The following is an 18,957-nucleotide window of genomic DNA, read 5'->3' as shown; positions in this document are numbered from 1 at the left end:
AGGTTGGTCATTGCTTTCCTCCCAAGAAGCAGGTGCCTTTTAATTTCATGGCTGCTATCACCATCTGTAGTGATCATGGAGCCCAAGAAAGTAAAATCTGTCACTGCCTCCATATCTTCCCCTTCTATTTGTCAGGAGGTGATGGCCATGATCTTAGTTTTTTTGATGTTGAGCTTCAGACCATTTTTGCACTCTTCTCTTTCACCCTCATTAAGAGGTTCTTTAAATCCTCCTCACTTTCTGCCATCAGAGTGGTATCCTCTGCATATCTGAGTTTGTTGATATTTCTTCTGCCAATCTTCGAGCATCTTGTTTTACTGGCCAACAAAAGGAAACATTTTCCACACCACCACCATTTATTTCCCTTATGGATCTGAACAAGCAATAACAGCAGCAGCAGCAGCAGCAGCAGCAGCAGCAGCAGCAGCAACAACAACAACAACAACAACAACAACAACAACAACAACAACAACAACAACAACAACAACAACAACAACAACAACAACAACAACAACAACAACAACAACAACAACAACACTTTACCCTGGAGCTAGCTTTCCATGTACAGGGATATTTCAGCAGCAGAACTTTAAAACATAAAGAAATAATAAAAGGTATTCTTGTGTATGATCCAAGTGACTGCATATTCAAAATAATGTAGTGGCATGGTAGCATTATTGGTCCTTATCTTAGCAGCCCTCAGTATGCCATCAAATCTGTTTTGCACCTAGCAGAAAGACTAATCCAATTAAGTCTGCCTAACACCTCCGGCACTCCATCTGGAGAACTCAAAAGCTTGCTTCTTATTCTGTGACATTTTAGTTAACCCTAATAAAGGTATTAACCTACTGTGTTCTGGGATTAGTTCTACCTCAGATGGTACTTGTAAGATTGGAAAGTTGTTTCCAGCTGATGCCCTTCTGCTGACATAAGTCATCTAGTGGTAAAGGGAGAATTTTTGGCCATTTCCACTCCTTTCTGCAGCCTCCCCACCCCCACCCCATCTGACCTGGAGTGTCAGGGGACACTTTGGAACATTGAGAAGCTGCTGGGTGGGAGGAAATCATTAAAACTATCTTCTTTTCCATTCTAATGATGGCTAATCTTCCATCAGCAGAAGGCCACAAACTAGATCCTATCTGAGGCATGAGGAATAGTTTCAGTACTCTGAGTGGTACCTGCATACATGCTTCTTATTATAACCCAGGAATAGTATATCTTGTGCTAATGTGAACATTTGTGTTGGTTCTGAATGGCGGGTATGAAGAATCCTAAACTCTTATGGCCATCCCGAGTTAGGTTGCCCATTTTATATACCATTAGATTTCCTTATAACCGTTATACTGGACCCCAAAGTGTATTAAAACACTGCTGTTTGAAAAGACAGCACCCAACCATGAAGATTGTGTGTGCATGTATGTGAGACCATGCATGAACACTTAGCGTATCTGTGTAAATAGCAAGAATATTTGGGTGGATTTTCAATTATCCCCACAGTTACTCATAGTTTATATTGCTATGATATTTGATATTTTGCACCACCTTAATATCTTCCATTGCATTCCCAGTTGGAAAGAGAATAAATGTATGCAGTAGGGAGGGCAGGAATCAGGACACCTATATGTCTGAAAGACTGTTCTGTATTTTTTTTGGCTTGGGCAGGGGTTGCAGGATACACTGAATGAATTTGTGCAGGCTTCTTATGTGCATGCCCCAGTGTATTTTTGTGGCTATTTGGAAGGACAGCACATCTCTGTGGGCACTGTACTGGGGAAAGAGAGAGCAGATGTGATCTGTGAGACCTTCTGGTGTTCAGTGGGAATCCACAAGAAGGGTGTGATCACCCAAGAGTCATATTTCACAATGGGTTCTTGTGTTAATTCCAGTGGGCATTGCATTTCTGTGCCCATGCAGAAAGATTCACAAATATATCCTAAAGGTCAGTCCGTCGTCGGTGCAGTTTTTTGTTTTGTTTTGTTACGTCTTCTTCCCAGCCGTTAGCATTGTTGCAACATATCCATATGGTCAGAGAGATTTGTGAGAAATGGCAGGGATGTCGATCTTATTATTCAGTGGCTTTGAAAAGCCTAAGAACTTCTTGAGTAAATTTTAAAAGCCTGTGCTTTGGAAACATCAAAGAGAAATCCTCCAGGCCCGAATCTTAGAGCAGGCAGATAGGGGAATACAGGACACATTACAATTAAAGCAACCATGGAAAATTAGAAATCCTAAGGGTCTTAATTCTACAACCCTGAATAAATATTTTGGTGATCTCTTTTCAGTTAAAGGAAAGAAATTTAAAAACATTCTAAGCTGATGAGGCACAATTGCATGGGGTGGGGTTGGGAAGGGATCTGGCTTCCATTCGCACAGGAGACATGCATTCTGTGATAGAACAGGACAAGTGGAATGTCTTCGTGTAGATTTTTAGACGCCACCTGTCTCCAGGCTCCAGCAGATCTTCCTGAATTATACTCTCTGTTGTTAAATAAAGGATCATATTTTAGTAATAGCCAAAGCTCAAGCAACAGGCAGAGTTTCCAGGGTGCTTCTGATAAGCTTAGAAATATTTGAGACTTGGGAATGAATTATGTTTAGGACAGAAGCAGAGACCATAGTTAGTTATATTTATCTTTATAAAGATTTGTTCTCCTACTGTCCTGCCGGCTATGAAGGCAAGAGACAAACATTCCATCTGAGCAGCAAATGGATTGTAATGCAAGGGAGGTCACTGCAGAAGAGTCACAATTATTTAACCAGCACAACAAGAAGAAGAGTGAGGGGAGGGGGTTTAATGTGGAGAGGGCTGTTTAAAAAAGCATTTACCTGCCCCAAATTGCAACTAAAGTGTATTTGCATGCACCGCCTTAAGTGAAAAAGATACTGGGGAAAAGAGAAGGATGGACCGATATCTCAAACCCCATGGTCTAAAGAATAGCACACATATACTAGCACCCTTGATGTTGGTGTACACTATACAGTATTACAATTTCCCATAGCTATTTTTTAAACTGTTGTGGAGAAAAATGATGTTGCTATATATAATAATAATTTAATCATTTATGGGCATCGGCATTTAAATAGTTTGGATGGAAGCACTCAGTGAACAATGGCACAAGTAAAATTGTTCAAAATTATACTACCTGAGGCAGAATAAAGTGAAGTAAGCAGTTGTAAGGTGTGGAGCATATAAAGAATGGCAGAGTAGTGAGCATATTACTTCTGACCTTTGATTGGCCCCATACATCCTGGGAAAGCCTGCTAAATCCTGACCTGGATTCATTAATAGGCAGATCTGAGGTTGACTCTGTCAAATTGTAGGAACTGTTTGTTCATGAATTCCATAGTTGCTGTGTGCTACCTAGATCAAGGCTAGGTAAAATATAAATCAATGTGGTCAATTGCTGGCTACCTCTGCCCCTCTTAATTGCTTGTGTTCTTGCAAACAGTGCCAGATTAAGTGGGAATGTGAAATATTATTCATGTTCTTAAAGCAATGCATATATTTGGAATTACTTAACATGGAACAGTTATTTTTTAATGGCTAAAAATCCTATGTGATTTTCCTTTGTAGATGTGAGCTTCTGTCTGGACAAGGATTCAGGGGATGAGGGAGTTAAAGACCATGTAACATACTTATTGTGATTCTGGCACTTGCTGTTATTTTTCATTGTCAGAGTCTGTTCTTTGTAATAATCAGAAACCATCCCCCTACTTCCTCATGTCACTGGCCTAATAATGTTTCCTCTCTCATTCACATTGTGGCACAGAAGTGGGTTGGTAGGTCACTATGTAGAGATAAGACAGTGAAAAAGACAGATTGTCCTGTCCCAGTTAATTCTCTGCTTAAACAGTATGATGATAAAATCCATGCTTAACTTTTAGGTCCTGGCAACAAGGGCTCTCTTCTAGATGGAATCAAAATACTGAAGTGTACAGGACACAAATCACATTCCGTCTTCATTTTCTCTTTGCTGTAATATTGCCACCCGTTTCATGATTTTAATTGAGTCCTTACATTTTGTGGGAGGTCCAGTAAAAGGGAAGCTCAAGAGATAAATGCAGCACAAAGAGTTCCATAGAAAGAGCATACAGACAAACTTGTTCAATGAAAAAAGATGCTTCAGGCCACATATGACCCTTCTATAATTAGTAAAAGCAATGTGCATCTTTTATAAAATATAAATATATCATTGTTTATTATACAAGGAGTTGTTCTTATTAAAATGAACTGTTACAACTGGAAAACTTCAGATTTCTGTACAATAACAACCCATAACATATTAATAACTAATAATTATATACCATCAAATCAATTTCAATTTATTGTGACCCATCACTTAGTTTTCTAGGACTCCCAAGTGGTTAACCAGTTCCTGCTTCTCGTGGGGCTGAGGAACCATGCAGCTTGCCCAATGCCATACAGACTGTGTTATCTAGAAGGCACAGTGAGGCATTGAAATCCAGTGATTCAACCCACTGAGCTATCCAGCCAGCTCATTTAAATTCCCATCTAGAAAAAAACAATAATGTACAAGCACAGTCCAATCCAAATTATGAATATTCAAATTCTGTCCATTTGAAGAGGTGGGTTATGCACATGCTTACATTTCTCTCATTGAAATCAGTGAGCCTTTAGGATCCAATCCATGAAACTTAAAAGGTTTCATTTTCATTCTTTGCCCCCATTTCCTAATGATAACATCAGATTTGGGCAATCAACGTTCAAGCTGCTGTCTTATCAGCGACTTGAGTGTGTGGTAGCTCTTAAGAGTAATGCATCGTCTTCTAGAATGCTATGTAAGTACAGCCATGCTAGTCTGAAATGTAACTCTTAGAACCTTATTTGCTAATAAACTGTGTCCAAAATCAGTGTCCAGTAATACTTTCATGGGACCACTTCTTCTTTCTCCTCGTTTAAACATAAAAAAATGTGCATTCCTTCGTAAGAAGGACGAAACAGAAGGAAGTTCATATCTTCCGATATGAAGAGCAAAAGCAGGTGTGAGACTCTCTTGTTCCATGAATTCAGCAATCTCTAGTAACTGCTGGAATTTACTGTGCGATGTCTTTTATAGCTGAAAGAGCACACAGTCATGTTTTTGACATTACAAACAAAAAAGGCTTCTGTCTTCTCGGTTCTCTGAATTTTGGAGGCATTCCCAGTAACCCTGAGAAGATTGGCACAGGTGCAAGTTTCTGTGAGTTCATTGTTCAGATCTTGGTAATTAGTCCTTGAATTTTCTTTAGCTACCAAAACTGATTCTGAAAGTTCCATTTCCTTATAAATATTGGTCATGCATCTAATTTCTGCATTGCTGGGTTGCAGACTTCATTATATTCTTCTGTGATATACACCACAAGTGTTTATGCTCTGCCACTATGAGCTCTCTTAATGCAAAAAAAAAAAAAGACTTTTCCCACAATTTTCTGCAGGGCAAGGTCTATCAGCAGAATAAGCAAGCTGAAACATAATTGGGATAAAAATGGAAACAATGTTTCTTTCTTGAAACTTGAGATGCATACAGTACTTGGAAGGGAATACCATGTCAGATTTTAAATTACTAATTCACATGGTTCCACCTACTTTAAGCACTAAGTATGAAGGATAGCAGCAGTACTAGTATTCTTGTTTGATGAGTAAAATTTTGTTCAGGTCTTTTAAAATCTCCAATTGTCTGACACTTTATTCATCCCAATGTGCAGCAATTGTTAAACAGTTCCTGTGTGGTTTGTCTTTAAGAAGGAAGACTGCGATATGATGTGTGTGGTTGCTGACTCTTAAGATGTGTGATGCAGCTAGAATTAATCATTTATAACACCAGGAAGTCTTTAAATGCTGGAAACTAAACCATATAATTTTGTCTCCATCATACATGACTCTTAGAGATAACTCTTCAGTTTATTTATTACCAGCAAAGTACAGTGGTACCTCAACTTACGAACTTAATCCGTATTGAAATGGTGTTCGTAAGTCAAAATGTTCGTAAGTCGAACCACCATTTCCCATTGAAATGCATGGAAAAGGGATTAATATGTTCCAGCATTTCAAAAAAATACCAAAATAAAAATAAACAGACCAAGTCCCATGCTGGGACAGCAAAACAACAACAACAACAATACAAAAACATAACACAGAAACATACCCCCCCAGTCCAAACCCACCCTCCAAACCCCACCCAGAACAGTTTTTTAAAAAGGACTTACCAGTCCGAAGCCTCCCGGCACTCCACTGCCTCCGCTGTGGCCGGGGTCAAGTGGCCAAACGCCTGGCCAGCTCAAGCCTCCCAGTGCTGGGTGACCACTGCCTCCGATCACGGTGGTGGAGGACCCCCAGGAGGTCTCTGATGGTGGCAGGGAAGCCCTGGGAGCTTCCCCACTGCCGCCATCAGAGACCTCCTGGGGGTCCCTTTTCCTAACCATTGGAGCAAAAGAGCAGCCTCTTCGCCACCAATTGTTTGAATGGAATGAAAAAAAAAAAGGCAGGGGAAATTTGAATTTCCCATCCTTTTCCCCTGCCATTTTTTTTTCGTTCATAGGTCGAGGCTCCATTCGCAAGTCAATGCGGACTTTTGCGAACAGAGCTGTTCATATGTAGGGATGTCCATAAATCGAGGTCCCACTGTAATGACAAACCCAAAGGGTGGACTTTATTAGCAAATTCCTGACCTGACCAATTTTAGAACATGCCTTTCTTTCTTTCTTTCTTTCTTTCTTTCTTTCTTTCTTTCTTTCTTTCTTTCTTTCTTTCTTTCTTTCTTTCTTTCTTTCTTTCTTTCTTTCTGTTACTGCAACTGTTTCTGCTTAATTCCCTTCTTATTTAATACTCTTTTTCCTGGAGCTGAACTGGACATCGTAGTTCTGTTTAGGCCCTATAAAAATAAACTTGTTAAATCGAAAGGTCTAGTCCATAACATAGATGAGTTAGGTTGCAGGTCAGTAGCTGAGGATTTCTCCGTTATCTTTAATGTTCAGGTAGAGTTGCTCCATCTCTTCCTGTTTTTTTTTTAACCAAAGCAGCAATTGGAAAGTTTTGTGCGTTTCTTGCAATAGAATTGTACTCAGTTTTCTAGTACAAAACAAAAAAATTTAATAGGGAGTGGACTGGGGGGGTTTATATAAGACAGAGTGATCAGTGCAAATCGGGGGGGGGGGGGGGAGAGAGGATCATTAGACAGAATTGTCTCCAGAACTTTGACTTTGGAAGATGGGGTCCCCCATTGCTCTTCTTGCCTGATAAGGAGAATTGGATAGTGGAGTGGGACTGTTGGGGGAAGAAGAGTAATGGTGGTCATTGACACATTCACCTTTCTGTACAACTGAATGAGGTGCTAATGACACTTTAAAACCTTGCTGGGGTTTTGATAAATCCACTTTAGATTTGCTGTGGTTTGTGACAGAGGAGGCAAAGATACACGTTTCTTTTTCTGTTGATGAGGTTCCTCCTTGTCAGTGGGGTACCTGAAACAAGGTTCCCGAAGCACTGACAGTTTCAGTGATAACATTACTTTGCACATTGTTTGCAGTGCTAAGTAAAAAACTAAGGGTTGCATTTTGGCTTGCTAAAGATGTTTTATCAGAATCAATGGTCTGCTGACATAACCCTGCACTTGCAGATATTTCATTTTAGATAATGCACAAGGGAGGATCCAGTGCCGTTTCCAGTTGTGCATCTGGTTGCACAGGCAATACCACAGTCATTTGCCCAGACATTTAAGTGGCGTAGGGAATATAAAGACATGTGCACTACCATTACTGCATCTAGTAAAAAACATCACAACTTTGTGGGTGCATTAGTTTTCCCTCACTATTGTTATGTTGCATTTCAGCCAGTGCCTTTTTACCTTTGAACAACTGCAGTCAGAACACGTCACCAGGTAGCTGCACATAGGATTACACTCATGCCCTATAAGTTTAATCATGTGATTTTGTTAGTGGCTTGTTTGTTGGATGTCTGATTTCGTGGTGGTCTTTGAAAGCACAGTATTAGATCCTTTGTGTATAAATAATATAAAAGTACTGTATGATAACTTCTTATCTCCTGAAGGCATGATTATGGATTCCTCGTGGACTGTGGGAGCTGCCATAATGAACTCCTGCAGCTCAGAATTCACGTTTATGCCAATGAGAACTTTAGCAGGCAAGCATTAGCCCATATTGATGGTTGTTGTGGGTTTTCCGAAATGTTTGCCCATGTTCTGGAGGTTTTTCTTCCTAATGTTTCACCAGTCTCTGTGGCCGGCATCTTCAAAGGACAGGAGCTAGAATTCTGTCTGTGTTCTGGTGTAGTATGTGGGATTGTTGAGTATTTGTAGCTGTGGGTTTTTATTCTTTTCAGAAGACTGGGTGTTTCCTGGAATCAGAGTGATTTTTTTTCTTATGGATGTTTTGTTGTGATAAGGGGGGAAATGATCTGTCACTGTGATTGATGGGTGTTGTTGGCTAGTCTTTTGTGTGCAGTGATCACCAGTCCTTGTGGCTGGGTAGAGTTCATTGACCTTTTAGCAGGCTGTATTTTTCAGTGCTGGGAACCAGGCTTTGTTGACTTTTAGACTTTCTTCTTTTTTGTTGAAGCTGTGCTGGTGTTTGTGGATTTCAATGGCTTCCCTGTGTAGTCTAACATAATGAATAGGATTTCATGTCCAGCTTGTTTCAGGGCGTGTTCAGCTACTGACAATTTTTTTGGTTGTTTTAATCTGCAGTGTCTTTCATGCTCTTAGATTCTGGCCTGGATGCTACATTTTGTGGTCCCAATATATACCTGGCCACAACTGCAAGGTATCCGGTATACTCCTGCAGTAGTGAGGGAATCCCTTTTCTCCTTTGCTGACTGTAACATTTGTTGCATTTTGAATACTGTTTATAGGTTATGTTTTTTCAATAGTTTCCCCATGCAGTCCATGACCCCTTTGATGTATTGCAGAAATACTTTATTTGTGGGGGGCTGTTTTTCTTATTCAGTGTGGTGTTTTTTTCTCAGTTTGATGGCTCTTTTGATTTCATTCTTGGAATAGTCATTTGCCTGTAGGGCCCAATTCAGGTGGTTGAGTTCGGTGCTGAGAAATTGAGCTTCACAGTTCCGATTTTCACAGTCCACCAGCATTTTGATTGCGCCTCTTTTTTGTCTTGGGTGGTGGTTGGAGTTTTTGTGTAGGTACTGGTCTGTGTGGGCAGGTTTTCTGTAGACCTTGTGTCCCAGTAGGAGGTCAAGTTTGCTTATGACCATGACATCTAAGAAAGGGAGTCAGCCCTCTATTTTTTCCCCCATGGTGAATTGTATATTTGGCTGGATGCTATTGAGACGGTTTAGAAATTCTTACAGTTTTCTTCACTGTGGCTCCAAATTCTGAAGGTGTCATCCACATATCTGATCCAGACTGTGAGTGTGAAGGGTGCCGAAGCCAGAGCCTGTTTTTCGAAATGTTCCATGTAGACGTTTGCTATAACCGAGCTGAGGGGGCTCCCCAGGGCCACTCCATCTGTCTGTTCATAGCCCATATCCTTTTGCCTTGTTATGCTGGCATAACACAAATGGTGCTGAAGGTGCATTGCTTTAAATTAAGAAATTACCACAGGCAATATCTGTTGCAGGCTGAGTCGGGTGACTCAGTGTGCAACTGAAATGTTTACAGTGATTTTCTAACTAGGAGCAATTTGCCTCTGAAAGTTACACCATTTGTGTAGCAACACAACAGGATTTTGGCCATTATATTTCCTGGAGAACCTTCCTGTTTCCCCCTTTCTTCCCTGATCTGAAATCATTAGCCAGAATTCTGTCATGTAGCTATGCCTGTATAACTTGAAATTGCACGACCCAAGATGGAAGTTGTATCTAGCAAGCAATTCCCCAACTAGTTCTGTAACCAGTTGCCCACTAGTTGTGCAGTCAGACACACGTACTGTCTAGGTGTAATTCTCCATGAATTTTCTGCAGGCATATCTTTACACCAAGTGCAATGAGATTTCAGCCATTGTTTCTTTGTAGATTATGTGAAGAACCTTATATCTGGAGAGACTATCCAGTGGTGAAATTTTCATAGCACATGGTAAATTACAGTTAAGAGCTAAGCCCATGTAAGACTGTAAATGACAGGAACAGCTCTAAGAAAACCAAGATCAAGAAAAGGGTTAGGGCTTGATTCTTATTTCCTTTCCTTTCCTTGCATATTCTCAGAATTTAATACTGTAATTTTGGTCTTTCTCTGTAATTCTTAAATGCTGAAGTGAATGTTTATTGATGTAGAGTAGAACTAGCACACAGCCTGCTTAATAGGCATATTGACAGCTCTTTCCAAAACACTAGAAAGCAAATCGGAGGAAGAGGTGAGCTGGGCATCTTGGTGTTTGTTGCCCTTGCTTCTGTTTGGTTAAAATAAGGCTTGGGGGGGGGGAGGAATACCTCTTTCGGTCTGCAGTGTGTACACATGAAAGGACCCTGCTTCTCTCCTAACCCCTCTCTGCACATGTTGCAGTGGGAACTTGTGTGAGAAGCCATTTCTTCCTTCCTCCAAACTTCAGCACAAACAAGAGCCTTTCAGCTGTATCTGCACACTCTTCTCCCAGATAATACTATTTGGCTTTTCTCATGGAAGATCCGAATGGTATAGGTAATATAGGCAGTATTGTAATGAAAAACATTAGTAGCAGTTTTGTGCCTTCTATAGCAGTGAAATTAAGTATTACATATTTTGAACTTGAACAAATAAGCTGCCTCATGTGTGGAAACTCAATTAAAAAGAATGTATTTCCTGAAATCCGAAAATCTAGTTGTGTGCATCCATCTGCCCAGTAAATCATCTATGCCTCTGCATCCGAAGGGGAGTTAAGATGCAAGATATGCAGTATTTTATAAAGACCATATGAAGAACTTCTCTTGCCACCCAGAGCTGGAGGCTCAGAGTCTAGGTTTTTCCCCCTCCAAGGGGGGGGTTAATCAAACCGGTTTTATATATGTAACAAATAACAAATTCACGTGGTTATTCTTCTGTAACTTAATGTTTTACATGGTGTAAGGCCTGTATGAATGTTGTCTTCTGAGAATCGGAAAGCTCTAAGACATTCACAGGAATTTCGGTGGGCGTGGAGAATGGGTCCTACCAAAATGACATACAGTCAACATCCTACACTGTATATGACATTTTTTTAAAAAAATGTATGCTAAGGCTCAACTGGTCTAATTAATTTATTTATTTCCGCTCTCTTTCCACCCCTTACGTTTGTGTAGAAGCTGCTGCTGCCGCCGCCGCCAATCCTGATGGAAATTCAACTCTAGGAGGAGGAGCTGTGGCAGGCACAATGGGCCTCAGTGCCAGGTATGGCCCCCAATTCACCTTGCAGCATGTCCCTGATTACAGACAGAATGTGTACATCCCTGGCAGCACAGCTACCCTCTCAAATTCCTCGGGGAAACGTGATGGGAAACCTGCCGCCGCCGGAGGTGGAAACAAGAAGAAGTCAGGAAAGAAAGAGAAGAAGTAGAGCCCACAGGACAACCCTACTGCCATCTTAGATCTTAAAGGCAGACTCTTTCAGCACTCCCCCAATTCATAACCTAGGATGGAGGATGAATGTGAATTTGTGGTTTGATTCAAAAAAGAAAAAAGTATAGAGCATGGCGAATGTACACTCTTGTCATCAGAGCTGTGAGTAGGTCTCCTACTGTTAAGTCCTCATGATGTAAAAGTATCTGGATACAACAAAGCAACCCCTGTGGATATATAGCTTATTCTCTCTTAAGGGCAGTCTAATATGCAAGGGTGTCAGAGCTCTGAAACATTTTCTCAGACGTTGGCTTGCTTCGAAGTGATCTGCACAACTTACAAGGGTTAGGATAGGCTCTGTCCATTGTAAATAATTCTTCTAATTGGGATGAGAGGGGTGGGGTGGGTGGGGTGTATTTTTATTTTTCATTTTTAAGAACACTCTCCCTCTCCCAGATTTTGATTAAAGTTCTTGGGGAGAGAGAAATCAATCTCAACTGGAATCCTTGTTATGAAATTGATAGGGAGTGCTGTAGTTCCTTGCTTTGTTTCAGAAGAAACAAGTGTCCATCCTGCATCATTAGAAGGGAATGCAATTCAGCTACATTGTAAACTCTTTTTTTCCCTAAGTTTTACCAATGGCATCCAGAGAGGCAGGGCGCACAAATACATTGCAACAGGAACCCTTCCAAGGGCAGAGGGTGCCTCATATGTTGTCATGTTGGAGAACATTTGTCTTCTTGATTGATTTACAGTGGCCTCTAAAGAGACAACACATCACATCTACATTTTGGTCAACAAATATTTATGTGTACAGTAAATGTTTTCTGGAATAAGTTAAGTTGAAGTCACTTGCTTGTGAACATAATGAGCTGCTGCTCCACTAAGCACTGAAATATCTCTGCTAGTTCCACAGGCAGATGTCTTCAATAGGTGAATGGGCTCTGGTGGCCATGTAGGTAGAGAATTTTTTAACATGGAATGCTTCACATTTTTCTGCACACTGAGCTGCATGCAAAACACTACATCTTCAGTAGGACAACCAACTCCATCAAAGCTAGAATAGAGAAATCATTGCATGCCATAAACAGCATGATGTAAATATGCTGTCAAGTGCCCACATCTTGGTGGAACATGAACATTGTCTGTCTGTGAGTAGAGTTCAGTAATAAGATGCATTGCCCTGGGTCAGATCAGTAGGAAAGTTTGCATACTGAAATATGTTTGGTTCACTGGCCTTCGTAAATTGATATTAAGCCTACAGCAGTTGATTTGAGGAGACTAAGGAACCAGACACAGATAAGAGATGCTGAAATTAAAACTGGATAGAGATTTCTGACTGGCAAGCCGATGACTCTGTCCTGAGGTCAAATTCTGAACATGTTTGAAGTGACTCAGCATTAGTGTACTGAAAATCCTTGGAGCCCTTACTACCACCCCTACCTGGATGTGAATCCACTGGAAAAATCCCTGTGCTATGTTTTGAAATTCTTTGTTTTAGGTTTTATAATGATGTTTTTTCATAGCTTAGTATTGACAGGAAGTGAGGCTTTCCTACACTGTGTTATTCTGTAGCTTATATTGCTGTTTTTGCTCATTTAAGCCCAGCACAGACAGGACACACACTGTTGTGTGCTCTTGGCAGCCCTGGTTGCATTTCTAGGGGCAATGTGGCTTGTCTTCACTTTTACCTGCCTTTCTGTATCACTGTAGCTGAACCACAAAGGCAGAGATGCAGCATATTTCCAACATGAAGGGCTAACCACCAGCCCAGGAAAAAAATTATTTTTGAAATAACTTCTAATAAGCAGAATGCCTGAGATGGTCCAGCCTTCTATGATCTCCTCAGGTTACTCTTTCTAAAATGTTGCAGTCACTGGCTGCATAGTATTCATCGCTACTGCATTTTGCTGCCTCCCCAATATCTAGAAAGCAGGACCTGTCTTCAGGAAGAAACATCTGACTATATATGATTTTGTACTGATCCCAGTCACCGTCCCATCCCCTGTGTTTGGTGACAGCACTAGAAACAGTTTACATAGTTATTGAAACAGCATATGGTCTTGTGGGAAATTCTCCTGCAGATGTCCCATTGAAATTAACTGGACCAGCGCAACAGCATGATCATCCTGTGGTGTGACTCCTGTTTATTTCATTGGGCTTGTATCTGTGAACTTCTCACTGGATTGTGCCTAAGGCTTATTATGTACTAAGGTAGTTATTATGTGACCCTTCCCAAAGCACTGTAGATGAATCTTAGTCATTCTCTATTTCCTTTTAATCAGCAAGCTGAAAGTAGTGTAGTGGTGCTGCAAACATAGTGATGTGTAGGTTTATTTTTCTTTTTTTAAATCTTAGTAATTGAGTTGTGGACATCAGTATTTTTTTTATTCCTTTGTATCTTCTTTATGTGTGCTCTTTGTGCTTTTAAATGTATGTGAATTGAAACACTTACTTGTCCTTTCAATGTGTCTAATATTGAACTATACTTATATATTATATATATGCTTATATCCTTCTTATATCCATATAGACTGACATTGATGTGTTACACGCAAGTTTTATACTCTAATATTTATATTGCTCTTTTTTCTTTGGGAAAAATAATAAAAACTTTTCTTCTGATACATTGTGAAAATTATTTTTGGAGGGTCTTCGGAGAGGTTGGGTTGATAAAGAGAGATTAATAATAGTATAATAATGTCTTAGAACTGCAGAGCTGGAAGGGGCCCTGTGGATTTTTCAAATCCAGCCTCTGTCAAGAAGGCACGGTGGAGAACTGAACTCCCAATTTCTGACTCCTCAACCAGAGACCTAAACCAGGGGTGTCCAACCTTTCACCTTCCCTGGGCCACATTAGAAGATGAAAATTTGGTTTGGGCCGCACATAAATTTGGTTTGGGTCGCATGGGGGGGGCAGCCCTAGCCATCCTCCGCAGCCCTGCTCCAAGCGCGCTTAGGGAGCTTTAGTGCCACTAAAGACAGTGTCATTGAAGCTACCAACATGAATTTGACCAAACTCCGGGAGGCAGTGGAAGACAGGAGGGCCTGGCATGCTCTGGTCCATGGGGTCACAAAGAGTCGGACATGACTTAACGACTAAACAACAACAAATGCCATACAGCTATGGTATTTTAAATGAAGAGTTATTCCAAACCAGCCCCTTAGAAATTAAGGAAAATTCTCATGTCCCTGCAATGGATTTATAATTAGCTCCATGACCTTCCTTTTTTAGTTCCTGCCTTGTGTGTTTTTTCCAGCTACTGCTAGTGGGGTTTTTTCCTATTTATTTTTAAAGCTTAATTATAGTGTCTCATTAAGGCCTCACACACAGGTTAAAATGGTGCATCTCAGACACACATTAAGCACTATGTCAGAGGGAAGTACTTCTTCATGTAAATCATGTGTATAGAAGTCATGGAGAAGACAACTCCTCAGTTATAAAGGTGAAGGCCAGGGTGAGGGAATGCACTAGGTCCTACCCAACCCAGAAACCATATTTTTACCATAGCTGTGACTAGCCACAGGCAACTTCCACTCTAAAACAAATGCTCATTCTTTTTCCTATTAGCTAATTTAAGGAATCTGACTGAAGTCTCAAGGAACTGCTGTATTTCTTCAGGTCTCTAGGCAAGGAGACAAATCTCAGAGAGAGCAGTGCTGGAGGAGGAGAACATTTGGTTTTTCTGGGTGTGAAGCTTGATATTAAGCCATCTCCCATTCCCAACTGGCATCAGGGCTCACTGTAATGATGTGTGTATGTGCCTTGTGCTGGTGCAGAATTGGTGCACTGAATAACTAGAAACAAGAGCAGGGAATTGGGAAGGGAACTGATGAGTGCATACATTTGGACCTACCAATGGAGTGTTGTGCCTGTTTCAGCACACAGCTCATCCAAAAGCAATCCCACCCACTACCACTTGCCCGCCCTATCCAGTAATGTCACAACACCCCAACCCAATTTTACATTATGGCAATCTCCAGTAATAGGATGCTGCTGACCTGGCATTTCCGTACTTGGTTCTTATTTTATGCTAAAATGTACATTCTTTCAATTCCTAATCATTCGTGTGTCATGTTTTCATGCAGAAGACAGAAAAGGACAGAAGGGTTGGAGAATTATTTTCATGTGGCTCACATGTTTTGGAATATCTTTCCCTCTTTATGAGCTGGAATTGAGAGAGGTTCAGCACCAACCAAGATCAAATAGCAGCTCTTTCTAGCCGTCTGCACATGAAACTCTATCAACAATGCAGATAGCTAAAAGGAGCTGCTGTTGATCATAAGATGGCACTGGATTTCTTATAATTATAGAAGAATGAAAGGTTCCGGTAAACACAGCAACTACATGGAAATAATCAATATGTATCATTAATACTTATCTTACCCAACGTCAATCCTTCTGTCCTTTTTCCTACCACTGTGGTGTTTTCCTGCTCTCCATTGCTACTGTCTCTGCATGTGTCTCATGGAGTAAAAGGTTTCTATGTGCAACTGGGTGCAGGATTAAGAACTGAGATATTGCATTCTAAGAATCAATTTGCATGGGGAATTGGGGATAAAAATCCAAACAGTTTTTGGCTCAGGCTATTCCCACAGGCATATCAGGAAGGTCTGGTGGATTGGGGAAGGGGGTCAGAATAATATTTTCACTTCTTGCTGATTCTGATCCCTGTTTCATAGCAGCGATATCATTTGAAAACCAAAAACTCCCTGCAAGTCACACTATCAGTTGGTGGCAACTGGGGGAAAACAGGGATGCCTCAGCAAGCACTATTCACATTTCCTTACTGTATGAAAGAAAGAAAGAAAGAAAGAAAGAAAGAAAGAAAGAAAGAAAGAAAGAAAGAAAGAAAGAAAGAAAGAAAGAAAGAAAGAAAAAATGTTCTCTTTTAAAATGGCCCAATGCACACCACCAAAAAGGAGGACAGTATCCTTAAAATTGCATATATAAATTTATGTATATAAACGCAGTATTTGAAATGATTTTTTTATTTTATATCTTAAGCTATTATTATGCTTCTCACTCAACTGGAGAAGGCAGTGACCAGGCAACCTGTGCACTTGCTCAGTCTGCTAGCCAGGGTTCGCTGAAGCTGGATAGTTTTAAAGTCACCAAGTTCCCTTGTTAAGGTTCTTTATCTGTACATCATCATTGGACTGGAGATGGTGGACAGGTCTCAAAAAAAAGGACTGTCCTCTGGCAGCCATTCAAATGGATGAATGCCCTCCCTAAAGGAAGACATCTGAAAATGAAGAAGCTATTTTGACCTCCTGCCCCATTGAATGTAGAATGTGCAATAGTAATAGCAGACCATTTTGATTGCTCCTCTCAGCCTCAGCCTAACCACTCGTATTCCAATGGTGACATAACAGTACTGAACAACCCTGCAGGGTTTTTCTTAAGCATTGTCTCAGCCTCAGTTGGACTCCACTGCACATTTGGGATATAATAATATTGGGACTACATTTCAGAGTAAGTGGAATTCTACACCAGTCTCTCAGCCTAATCTCTGAACTGCAATATTACAATAAAAGTGCAGAAACACTGTAACAAGCCATTTTTTTCAGTCTGAGCTCCATGAAATACCTTATTTATCACATTTATATTATGATGTTCCACTAAGAATAGCACCCAACACATTTGATAATCATAGTTAAAACAAGTTGAAACATTAATAATAGATTAAACAATGAAATCATTACAATCATGAAAATTAAAGTAATTAAAATATCACAACTTACAGTTTACGAGCTCACTTTGAAGAGTAGTTTTGTCATAACCTTCCTTAAAGCAGCAAGAGATCAACCGGTCACATCTCTGATGGGAATGCATTTCATAGCTTAGGAACAACAACAACAAAAAAAACCCAGAGAGAGAGAGAGAGAGAGAGAGAGAGAGAGAGAGAGAGAGAGAGAGAGAGAGAGAGAGAGAGAGAGAGAGAGAGAGAGAGAGAGGAGACATCAAGCAGGGACTGAGGTGACGGTACTTTTTGTTGCAGAGTTCTGAATTTCTCCTAAAATTCTCTTTTTGCTACATAATAGAAAACTGAAATCCACAGAGGAAGACAGCTACACATTCACTAGAGGCCGGCCCATCTCATTAACTGGCACTTTAAGTTTGAGTAACTTGCTCAGAGAGATTTGTACAAAAAAACAATGAAAAACATTTACTTACAATTGCTTGGAATTATGGACTTGTGCACACTGCTTTCTTTACTGCACATACATATACTAGCAACCAACCAGACAGATCAACAGCAACAAAACAACTGCCACCAGACAGCAAAGAGAGCGATAGAATACTCAGCAGAGGAGCAGGGCTCTGTTTGAATTTCAAAAGCCAGAAGGAACAATTGGCTCATGCTGGATAGATAGATAGGCAGTCACTCTAGAAAATGTCTTTCCCTGTCACTCAGACTACAGACAGCATGTGAGATTGTAAATAAAACTCCAACACTCTCAAGATTATGTCTCCTGAAGATCTTAAGATCCAAGCAGGAGACAGGTAGTCCCTCAGACAGCCAGGTCCCAAGTCATATAGGGCTTTAACATTTTAAAGCAACACCAAAACCATGTAGAAAACCAGTAGAAAACGAATAGCAACCAGCGCAGGTCTTTTAAGTACCAGGGTAGCGTGGTCTTGTTAGGGTCTTAGGCATGGTCTTAGGCATGTTACACCAAATGAATCTCTTGGGCATTTCTTCAAGAGTAGCCTCAGACAGAGCACATTGCAGGAGGAGGCAAGATGTGGTGTGTCTTAAGTGGCACTGAGCGCAGAATATGGGGATAAGAGACTGTGCTAAAATTTAGATGTGTGTTTTTTTTTTAAAGTAGAAGATGCTTACAAAAAAAGAGGCCCAAGTTAAGAGAAAAGCATAAATCCCTCTATATATTTACTGCTACCTTTTATTATGTGTGAACATGAGGATGCCCAGAGTTTTCCCTTGACTTTTCTGGGTCGCTCCCATTCGGAGAGTTTGCATCCTGCAGCAATTGTGTTGATCTGGAGCAAAGGGCCTTCCCTCCCATACATTCTACCCTGAAGAATTGGCGTGAGCACAGGGGACCGGTACTCTCTGTTGCAGCCTTTTGAATTTCTGTTAAAACGTTCTCTCTCTTTTTGTTTTTGTTTGTTTGTTTTATTTTGCTACACGATAGAAAAAAACATATCCCTGACCATTTTTTTTTGTTCGAAAAGCTTTCTCTTTTGGGGGGAGGATATCACACCCTCCTCCTTTTGCATGGGGGGGGTGCACCCTACATTCAGTCCTGCCCCCCCCCCCCCGCTCAGGAGTTTACAAACGGTTTCCGTTATACGTAGACCTAGAATGTTCCTGTTCTGGCAGTGAGAAGAATTATAGTTTTTTTCCTGTTAGAATTGGCCAGTGTTCTCTGATCACGGGGCGAACAGAGAGAATTTCCCGGCGCCTGAGAAACGGGACAGAATTATCGGCAGCGCCGCTTCAGCCTCCAG

General features: G+C 40.7%; 1 protein-coding gene and 1 long non-coding RNA gene across 29 annotated transcripts in view; one reads left to right on the top strand and one right to left on the bottom strand.

Annotated features, from left to right (window-relative positions):
• Nucleotides 1-14,107, top strand: part of LOC144583006 (protocadherin gamma-C5-like) — a 268,787-nt gene extending 254,680 nt beyond the window's left edge. For 23 of the 28 annotated variants that reach the window (XM_072998366.2, XM_072998362.2, XM_072998356.2 and 20 more), the window contains one exon: nt 11,225-12,951. In XM_072998366.2, coding sequence (XP_072854467.2) covers nt 11,225-11,478 — 254 coding nt within the window. In that variant the 3' untranslated portion in view covers nt 11,479-12,951. Of the gene's footprint in view, nt 1-11,224 lie in introns of all 28 variants that reach the window. The other 5 variants (XM_078392476.1, XM_078392477.1, XM_078392478.1 and 2 more) reach the window with 3 other exon arrangements.
• A 3,131-nt stretch (nt 14,108-17,238) lies between these two features.
• LOC140706792 (uncharacterized) overlaps nt 17,239-18,957 on the bottom strand; it is a 42,054-nt gene continuing 40,335 nt past the window's right edge. The window contains exon 4 of the long non-coding RNA XR_012086656.2: nt 17,239-17,323. This is a non-coding gene — a long non-coding RNA (uncharacterized LOC140706792). The remainder of the gene's footprint in view (nt 17,324-18,957) is intronic.

The sequence above is a fragment of the Pogona vitticeps genome, chromosome 4 (assembly GCF_051106095.1).
Source record: "Pogona vitticeps strain Pit_001003342236 chromosome 4, PviZW2.1, whole genome shotgun sequence".
Lineage (NCBI taxonomy): Eukaryota > Metazoa > Chordata > Lepidosauria > Squamata > Agamidae > Pogona > Pogona vitticeps.
The sequence above is the reverse complement of the archived record's forward strand: the minus strand, read 5'-3'. Positions and strand labels throughout refer to the sequence as shown.